Genomic DNA, 10,251 nt, shown 5'->3' with positions numbered 1-10,251 from the left:
GGTTAACAAGTCATTCATAAATAAATAAATAAAGGTTGTACAAAATCAACCAAACGATCAGTCTAGTTCTATCATAAACACCGATGAACCTTGCCTAGAAATAAAAAAAAATACAGGGTACAAATCTATCAAAAGTGTTCCCTTAAGATCATCCCACAACTGTGGTTCGTCAAAAGATGGTAGTACAAAAAACTAGGGCTTTTCAAAACACTCCAAGGCTGCTCCTTTTTTTGCTAAAGCATCTGCTACCCTGTTATGTTCCCTGTAATTATGGTGGACCGTGGGTCTTCCCAGGTTCCTTATCAACAACTTGCATTCATCAAGAATAGGATCATAAATCAAATTACCATGATTGAGCATGTTGATCACCTTTTGAGAGTCAATGTTAACTTCCAAAGGTTTTAAGTTCTGGTCCAGAGCCAGTTCCAGGCCTTATTTGAGAGCAAGCAGCTCCATAAGATTGTTGGTAGTATGGCTAAAAGATTGAAGAAATTCGATAAACCACTCACCTTTATTAATTCTTATGAATCCCCCAATACCACTTTTACCAGGGTTACCAGCATAAGCTCCATCAGTGTTAAGCTTGTATTGCTGGTTCGGGTGGATCTAAGGTGTTGATTAGTAAGGCTTGAAAGGTGAAAGTATTCAACAACCTCAGTGAGAATGGATTTGAAAGAAGGAGGGACCTTGGAGTTGTTAAAGGTATTTTCATTCTTGGCTTTTTAGATATTCCACAGGCTAAAGGAAATGAGGACTTCCCAAGGGATATGGTTATTAAACTAGAAATTCTTTAATATTTTCCAAGTATCATTCCAGTTCTCAGTGGAGAAAAGATAAGGTTAAGATGTTGGGGATCAGTAGAATTATTGATAAGGTCAAGCCAAAAGGGTTTTATATTAGCACACTCAAAAAAGATGTGATGCTGGCTTTCAGAATGATGACCACAGGTAAGACAATCTAGGCTGATGTCTATACCCCTATGGTAGAGAGTAGCTCTAGTAGGAAGGTTGTTGTGGTACATAAGCCAAATGAAGAATTTGATTTTATTAGGGGTTTTGAGTGTCAAAATCCAGTTGAATGAGTAGGTTCCATTGGTTCTATTGCAAACTTTAGAGATATGATGGTAAGGACTTTTGCAAGAGAAGAAGCCATTGCCACTAAGTCTCTAGAGGGGTCCGTCAGAGGTAGCCCTTAAGTTAGCGTAGAAAGTGTTCTAGATGTTAAGAAGGATGTCCGAGGAAATACCAAAGGGGATAGACCTGAAGTTCCAAAGACCATTATTCCAGACCTCTGCTAGGTTTATAAAGTAGTCTTTATGGGGAAAGGGCCCTCGAATCATGTTAGATAGAGGGGGCATGTTGGGAATCCATCTGTCATGCCAGACATCTACTTGCTTCCTATCATGGATGGACTACTGGATGTCATTTTGACAAAGTCTCCAACCTCTATGGAGATTTTTCCCAAGTCCTAGAGGCAGGATTTAGGAGCTTGTGCCTATTAATTTTATACTTAGAGGTGAGTACTATAGCTAAGAGAGAGGTGGGATTATTGTATATTCTCCAAACCAGGATAAAGAGGAGGGTGTCATTCTTGGTGATAGTATGTTGCATACCAAATCCCTCTTCTCTATTAGTCTTGGTAATGGTCTTCCAGCTGACCATATGCATTCTTTTTCTAGAGTTGGTGGTGCCCTAAATGAAATTCCTTTGGGTCCTGTTTATCAGCTGGTAAATGTATCTAGGAAGTTGGATAAATTGCTTTACATAATTTGGGATGCTACTCATGGATGATTTAGCAGGGTTGTTCTCCCAGCCATATTCAAAAACTTAGTCTTCCAATGGGCTAGCTTGCAGTCAGATTATCTAAAATGAATTGGAAATCCCCAAGGACATCTTTCTATGGAAGATAGGGAAACCTAAGTATTTTCCAAAGAAGATGGAGGTTTGGATTCCCAGAATGGTAGAGAGCTCTAGTTGGGAGTCCCTACTCCAGTTCCTAGAAAAGTAAACCTTAGACTTACTGGTATTAACCTTTTGACCAGAGAAACTACTGAAACTCTTAAGGGTTCTGGTAATGGTAAGGTAGTTGTCTTTGTCAACTCTGGCAAAGAGGGTGAGGTCATCAACAAAGAAGAGATGGGAGAGATAAGGGTCCTTCTCGTTAATAGAGATGGGGGTCCTTCCCATTATATGAGGCTTGGAAATAATTCAACAACAAGTTAATGTAATGCCAAAATTATGAGGTTCCAGATAAAATGCTTCTCCCAATTTTCTATAGGCCATTGGATTAATTGAATAAGACGGTATTCGATAATGCGGTCGGGGCTTCTCTTGTCAAACTATCATATAGTTTTACATCAACTTTATTAGATCAAGTGACCAAGCAAAGTAGAAGGTGGCACACAAGAGATACCGAGGTGGCCATAGGGAGGCCCTTCGCATCTTTTGTGACCTAAGAACAAAAGAAAAAAGATGAAGAAAGAGATGTAATATGGCCAAAGTGATGACACAACTCGATCTTCTCACCAAGCATGTGATGGGATCTCCTCCTAAGGTGGTCAATGTTGTTGCTTCTAATAGTGCTAGAGCTTATGATGATGAGGAAGTAGAGTCCCTTGATGAAGAAATTCGGTTTTTGTCGAACTAATTGGGGGTTCCCACCCTACCTATCAAAGGCAACATGAGAATCAAAGTTGGAAGGAAAGAGATCGTGATAGAGATTAGCATGATAGAGATCAGGATTGGAAAAATAATAAGAGAGATTATGATCGGTACATGCCTCCATATAATTGGGCAAAGGGTAAAGAGTTAAGTTCCATTAACCCGAATAAACTCAAAAATGAAGATGTCCTTGCTCGAATTTTAATAGGTGTTGAGGGGACCGACAATATGGTGAGAGAGATGAAAGGTGAATTCTCACAACTCAATCAAATGGTTACATCTTACTCGGCCTCTATCAAGCAACTTGAAACTCAATTGGGCCAAATCTTGGCACAACTTAATGTAAGACCAAAGGGTGGATTGCCTAGTGAGACGATTATCAATCTTAAAAATGATGCTCACATCATGGTTATTGTCACTAGGAGTGGTCGAACTTTTGGTAAAGATGTCGTTGATCCTGGTGAAGACCCCAATGAAAATTCAAATGAAGAACAAGCCAATGCAAAGAAAATACAGCTAGAAGAGATAATTGATAATGATCCAAAGCCTAATGAGACAAGTCTTGAAAGGTCGAAGGTAGTTAAAGAAAATGTTAAAAGTGAGAAAGCTCCTAAGGTGGTTGATGATGATACTCCACAATTGAATGAAACTCTAATTGTTCCATTGCCACAAATCAAAATTCCTCTTCCATTCCCACAGAGGCTCAAAAAGAAGGATGATGATATCAAGTTAAAGAAGTTTCTTGTGAAATTTAGCAATTTATCGATGACTATTCCTTTGCTAGAATCCTTACAAGAAATGTATGGGTATGCTAAATTTATGAAGGACTTAGTTACAAAGAAGCGAGTCATAAATTTTGAAATAATTGAGGTAACCCACAATGGTAGTGCTATAATGTCTAGGACAATGGTGGCGAAGAAAGAAGACCCGGGTGTATTTACTATTTATTGCATTATTGGGGTGTATAAATTTGGAAAAGCATTGTGTGATCTTGGGGCAAGTATTAATTTGATTTCATTTGCTGTGTTTCGAAAGTTAGGCTTGGGTGGATTGGGTGCCCCTAAGCCTACCACTATGAGGCTTCAAATGGCCGATCGTTTAATCAAAAAACCCGTTGGTGTCTTGTATGATGTTTTGGTAAAAGTTGATTGGTTTATCTTTTTGGCTGACTTTGTTATTCTTGATTGTGAGATTGATCATGAGGTCCCAATCATTCTTGGTAGACCATTCTTGGCTACCAAAAGGGCTTTAGTGGATGTAGAATATGGGGAGATAAAATTTAGGGTGAATAATGAAGAACTATCCTTCAATGTGTGCAAGTCCATGAATCAATCGATGGACTTACAAGTGGTGTCGGAATTGATGTGATAAATGATGAAGTGACTAACACCATAGAAGTAAAACTTGTGGATGACCCCTTGGTGGGTGTATTGTGGAATCTTGGAAGTGAGGTGGTGGATGAATATGATGAGGAGGTAGCTTTATTTATGGGTCTTGGATCTTATACTAAGAACCCGGTCAAATGAGATCTTGATTTGAAAAACCATGAGAATCCACCCGCCAAGCCGTCTATTATTGAACCACCTCAACTCAAACTTAAGTCGTTACCATCTTATATCCGATATGTTTTCTTGGGTGAGAACAACATGTTGTCGATCATTGTTGTGGGTGATCTTAAACTTTGTCAAGTGGATGCCTTACAATCAATTGTGAAAATGTTTATTCATGCTATCGGGTGGACTATCGCTAACATTATAGGCATTCCTCTCGAAATTTGTTCTCATAAAATCAAGTTAAATATTGATCATGTTCCTAGTGTAGAACACCAAAGGAGTCTCAATCAACCAATATAAGAGGTGGTCAAGAAGGATACATTAAGTGGCTTGATATGAGAGTTGTCTACCCAATTTCCAATAGTACATGGGTGAGTCTGGTCTAATGTGTTCCCAAGAAAGGCGGCATAACGATTGTCTCAAATGAAAATAATGATCTTGTACCTATGAGTTCGATCACGGGTTGGAGAGTGTGTATGGACTACCTGAAATTGAACTCGTGGACCGAGAAAGACCACTTCCTCATGCCCTTTATGGATCAAAAGTTAGATAGACTAGCCGTTCGGGGTTGGTATTATTTCCTTGATGGTTACTCGGGGAACAATCAAATTTTCATAGCTCCGGAAGAACAAGAAAATACCACCTTCACTTGTCCCTATGGCACATTAGCTTTCAAGAGCATGCCCTTTGGGTTATGCAACGCGCCGGCCACGTTTTAACGATGCATGCTGTCCATTTTTTCAGATATAGTAGAGGATACAATGGAGGTATTCATGGATGAATTTTCCATGGTTGAGGAGTCATTTGATTCTTTTCTTGCTCACTTAAGTAAAGTCCTTGAACGATATGTGGAGACTAATCTTGTTTTCAATTAGGAAAAATGTCACTTTATGATCAAGGAAGACATTGTTCTAGGCCACAAAATTTTGGGAAAGGGCATCCAAGTGGATCAAGCAAAAGTTGAGGTGATTGCTAAGTTGCCCCCACCAATCTTCGTGAAAGGCGTTAGAATTTTTCTTGATCATGCTGGGTTCTATCAGCATTTCATTAAGGATTTATCAAAGATCACACATCCTTTGAGCAAGCTTCTTGAAAAAAGAGGCAAAATTTTAATTTAATGATAATTGTGTAAAGTCTTTTAATTGTCTCAAGGAACTCCTTGTGTTAGATCCTATCATAGTAGCCCCGAATTGGTCATCTCCCTTTGAATTAATGTGTGATGTAAGTGGTGTTGCTCTAGGTACGGTATTGGGACAAATATAAGAGAAGTTGTTTCACCCGATTTACTATGCAAGCAAGATGTTGAATGATGCTCAACGTAATTATACGGTTACAAAACAAGAGTTGTTAGTGGTGGTGTATGCTTTTGAGAAGTTTCAGGCCTATTTGTTAGGTAAAAAAATGGTTGGGCACATGTACCACACCGCTCTTAGATATCTCATGTCCAAGAAAGAGGCAAAACCTCGGTTGATTAGGTGGATATTACTCTTGCAAGGGTTTGATTTTGAAGTAAAGGATCGAAAGGGGTATGAAAATCAAGTAGCCGACCACCTTTCCCGCCTTGAATCCAATCGTGAAAAGTTGGGTGAGATTGATATTGATGACACCTTCCCGGATGAGCTAGTCATGTCACTTTTGGGAAGTGTTCCGCCGTGGTATGTGGATTATACTAACTATATTGTGAGCGGTGTGCTTTTTTACGAGCTCAATCATTATCAAAAGAAGTGGTTCCTATTTGATGTGAAAAAGTATTTTTGGGATGAACCATTCTTGTTTAGGTAGTGTGCGGATGGTGTGATCCATTAGTGTATCATGGAGGCAAAAATGAGAGATATTCTTGAGGCTTGTCACTCTTCTCCGTTCAGTGGTCATCATGGTGGGATCCGAACGGCCGCTAAGGTTCTTCAAAGTAGATACTATTGGTCTACCCTTCATAGAGATGCTTATGAGTTGGTCAAAACATGTCTTCAATGCCAAATTCAAGGTGGTATTTCAAAGAGGCATAAGATACCTCTTAAGTCCAATCTCGAGGTTAAACTATTTGATGTGTGGGGGATCGACTTCATGGGTCCCTTTCATATAGTAATAAATATATCTTGGTAGCCATCGATTATGTCTCGAAGTGGGTGGAAGCCATTGCTTTACCAAACAACGAAGGCAAGAGTGTCATTTTTTTCTTGAAGAAGTACATCTTTACAAAGTTTGGGACTCCAAGGGCAATTATTAGTGATGGCGGCTCTCATTTTTGTAATCATGTCTTCTGTTATTTTCTTGATAAGTATGGGGTGAAGCATAAGGTTGCTACTCCTTATCATCCCCAAATTAGTGGCCAAGTTGAAGTTTTGAACCGTGAAATCAAGTCCATCCTTGAGAAAATCGTGAATATTGGTCGTACAAATTGGGCAAGACAACCCGATGATGCTCTTTGGGCATATAGAACGGCCTATAAAACTGCTATTGGTATGTACCCCTACCAACTGGTGTTTGGGAAGGCTTGTCACTTACCCATTGAGTTAGAACATAAGGCCTTATGGGCTTTGAGGAAGTTGAACATGGATTGGGAAGATGCTTCAAAATCGAGGGTGAATCAACTTTATGAGTTGGAAGAGTTTTGACGCAAAGCATATAAGAGCTCCGTTTTGTACAAAAAGAAAATAAAGAGGTGGCATGATGCCAAAATCTTAAAACAAGAGTTTTATGTGGGTGATGATGTCCTCTTTTTTAATTCAAGATTGAAACTCTTTGTGGGGAAGCTTAGACGAAGTGGTCGGGCCTGTTCGTGATCTCAAATGTTTACCCGAGTGGAGATATTGAGTTGGAAGATCATGAGAAAAAGAAATTTTTGGTGAATGGGAAAATATTGAACCACTACTATATGGGTGGACCCGGAGCGGCTAAGGTTGAGTCGCTTCGCTTCAAAAATACAAAATGATGACCAAGTGATGTCGTGCCGCGACTATAACTACGGCGCTTCTTAGAAGGCAACCCAAGATTTATTTTTGATGTTTTTAATATTTCTGATACTAATTTTAGCAAAGTTTTGATTGATGCGGGTAATATCATAAAATTGGGATGCGAGAAGGTAGGTTCAGACGCTCAAAAGTGAGCCTCAAACTCAGAATTTTGTTCAAAAAAATATGCACCAAGCTGGAACAACCTACGTTTCGCCTGCTTGAGTAGGTCAGCCATAGGTGCAAGGCATCTAGGAACACAAATCAGGCTGGTTTCAATGGAGTAAACTGCCTGGACCTGCGCTGGACTTGCTGCAGCAGTCCAGTCGCAGGCCAGGCACATCATGGACGCAGGTGGACTAAATTTGAACCCAAGGAACTGGTAGTTACTATACCAACCTATACTAGAACTGCTCAAATAGTCCAGGCGCAGGTCCATCATATCCTGGACGCACATCAGGCTGCTACAAACTGCCACAACCTGCGCTAGACTTGCTTAAGCAGGCCAGCCACAGGTGCAAAGCACTAGGCGTGCAGGTCACTTTAAAAATATTGGGGGTCTTCAATATGGGTCGGATTTTATGAGATGACCCGAACTGGTCATCCCAAAGTCATTTAAACACTAAAAACAACGTCAAAAATAGTAAACACTGAAACTTTCTCATTAAAACACCATTCCAACGGTTCCTTTCTCACACACTCAACATTCTTTTCTTATTTAAAAACAATTGAGCTAACACAAATTGAGAAGATTCTTTTAGAATTGTGCTTCATTTTTCTCTTCTCTTAAAGCAAGTTAAAGGTATGCTCTTTCATGGTTTTGCTTTTGAATTCTCTTATAGTAAGGATATAATGCTTTATACCTCATGAAAATTGGTTATTTAAAGTTGGTTTTTGTGACATTATTGGGATAATTAATACTTGTTGGAATAATTATGTTGTCATTGGTGCCTTGTTTCACTAGTTTGATTCATGATACTCTCTTAAATGAAGCTAGTACACCATGTGTTTGACAAAATATCCATTAAACCTCTCTTGCTTATTTTGTGTGATGGGTGGCTCAAGTATGATAATATGAGCATCTTGAATGTATTTGGAGATGATTTGGTGAGATGATGTTGTTCTCTTGTGCTTCTATTCTCTTTCTCCAAGTTCTTAGTTAGCATGCCCACCATATCTTTGTTGAAATGACAGTCATAGAGAAATATCTTGTATGCTTGTAATGGTCAATGTGATTCTACTTAAGGCACAATGTAGTCATTTTTTATGCATCATTTTGAGTCCAATTGATCCTAAAAATGAAATATTCGGTAATCATTGATTGAGGGAATTTGCTAAGAAATATGGAATCCATGGTTCTTGTTGGTCACTATGCCTAACCGGGATACATGAATACTTTCCTTGCCCAATGATAGATTGGATGACATCATTCTTAAGGGTATTGGTCATTCTTGTTTTCATTGGAGGTTTTGGATGTCCTATGAACTATTTTTGTGAAATGTGAAGAATGTAAGATAATTTAGAGCCCAAATGATTAAGTGTTGTAATGAATGAATCATATGGGATCTAATGATGAAGTTACCTTTCATCTGTCAAACAAACATTTTCTTTTATACTCTTTAATTTTCTTTCTTAACATACAAAATTTCAAAAACATGTTTTACCTTTTCTATTTTGTTTTGGTTATGTTTTGTTTCTTTCTTATAGGTATGTCTCCAAGGAAGAACTTGCCACTAGAAGCTAGAAAGTGTAATGCCCCGGATAAAGTCAAAGCAAAATCTACTTCCACAAGGTAAAAATAATCGATCTCCAAAGAAAGTCTGAAAGTCCCGGATGTCCAAGCTACCATCGATCGTATAGGAGAGGTTGGAAAGAAAGTGGATCAAATTTGGTTTAGTGTGGATGGTGTGAAGGAGTTATATGATAATTGGCTAACTACTCGAGGCATCAATCCTGAAAAGTTCTTTATCATGAAGGGAGTTGACACTCATTTCCTCAAAATCATTGCCGAGATTAAAGAACGGGTATAGGAACTCTCCACGGATAAGACGCCTTCCACTTACCCACTATGCTACTTCCCAGAAATTTTTTGGGAATTCTATGCTTCCTACATTATTTGGCACAATGAATAAAAATATAAAATGTCAATTGTCGAACAACAATGTATCGACAGTATACTAGTTTGAGTGTAACTCCTTTACACGACCTCAGAGATAATGTGCTCTATTTTGCTTGTGACTTAGATTTCACGATGAAGTGCAAGAAGATGATATTTTATGGACGTCAAAGTTTTTTGTGGCTTGCTAAGGTAATTTCCAAGGGCCTTCCTCTATGGGCTAATGATGTAGGTCAAATCAAGAGGAGAGATCTTTCGGTTGAAGCCAAACATTGGCTTGGTTTTGCAGATAACCATCTACTCCCCTCAACAAATGACAAATATTTCATGATTGATAGGGCTATCATTGTCGGATGCATCATGTATAAAATTTCTATCAATCCGGGAGAGTTGATAGCGGAGATTATGAAGTTAAGGTCAAAGCAACCGGTCACTTTATTGCCCTTTCAGGCACCCATATCCATGCTTTGTCTTAAGTTCAAAGTCCTGATACTCTCTAAGATTGATAGACGAGTTATATGCACCAGAGCCATTGACATAACACATTGCAAGTATAAAGATAACCCTACGGGCACAAAGAGGAAAGCTTTGGTTTTGGTAGACTCAGGTGCGGAAGGGTTAACGAGCTCAGAAGGAATGGAGATCCCTCTGGATTCTACAATTGATGCTGAGAATCATCATGATTCCACTGATACTCCTCCATCATCAAGCACCACAGCACCACTTAGGCCCAAAAAATCGGCATGGTCTTCTATGGTGACGTTTGCCAAGGTTGTTTCCATGACTTTAGTAAATAATGCTACTATTACCCGATCGGTGGCAAACATTCCATAGTTTATTCAGGCTGCTATAGCACGTCTACGTGCCCTCATAGCAAAGTTAGAACAAAGAATAGCCACTCTTAAGGTGAGGAGATATTGTGAGGGGGTGGCATCAGTGAGGGTAGACCTTGATAGTTTACGGGCGGAGTT

At 39.1% G+C, this 10,251-nt stretch overlaps 1 protein-coding gene across 1 annotated transcript; it reads left to right on the top strand.

Annotated features, from left to right (window-relative positions):
• The first annotated feature begins 2,774 nt into the window (after nt 1–2,774).
• LOC107865783 lies at nt 2,775–4,028 on the top strand. The gene has a single exon (XM_016711969.1). It carries the CDS (start codon nt 2,775–2,777, stop codon nt 4,026–4,028), a length of 1,254 nt encoding a protein of 417 aa, XP_016567455.1.
• Nucleotides 4,029–10,251: the final 6,223 nt, after the last annotated feature.

The sequence above is a fragment of the Capsicum annuum genome, chromosome 3 (genome assembly GCF_002878395.1).
Source record: "Capsicum annuum cultivar UCD-10X-F1 chromosome 3, UCD10Xv1.1, whole genome shotgun sequence".
NCBI lineage: Eukaryota > Viridiplantae > Streptophyta > Magnoliopsida > Solanales > Solanaceae > Capsicum > Capsicum annuum.
The sequence above is the reverse complement of the archived record's forward strand: the minus strand, read 5'-3'. Positions and strand labels throughout refer to the sequence as shown.

What these genes read in the sequence shown, in the direction of transcription:
- LOC107865783 (XM_016711969.1), top strand. Translation starts at nt 2,775, where the DNA reads ATGCCTCCATATAATTGGGCAAAGGGTAAAGAGTTAAGTTCCATTAAC.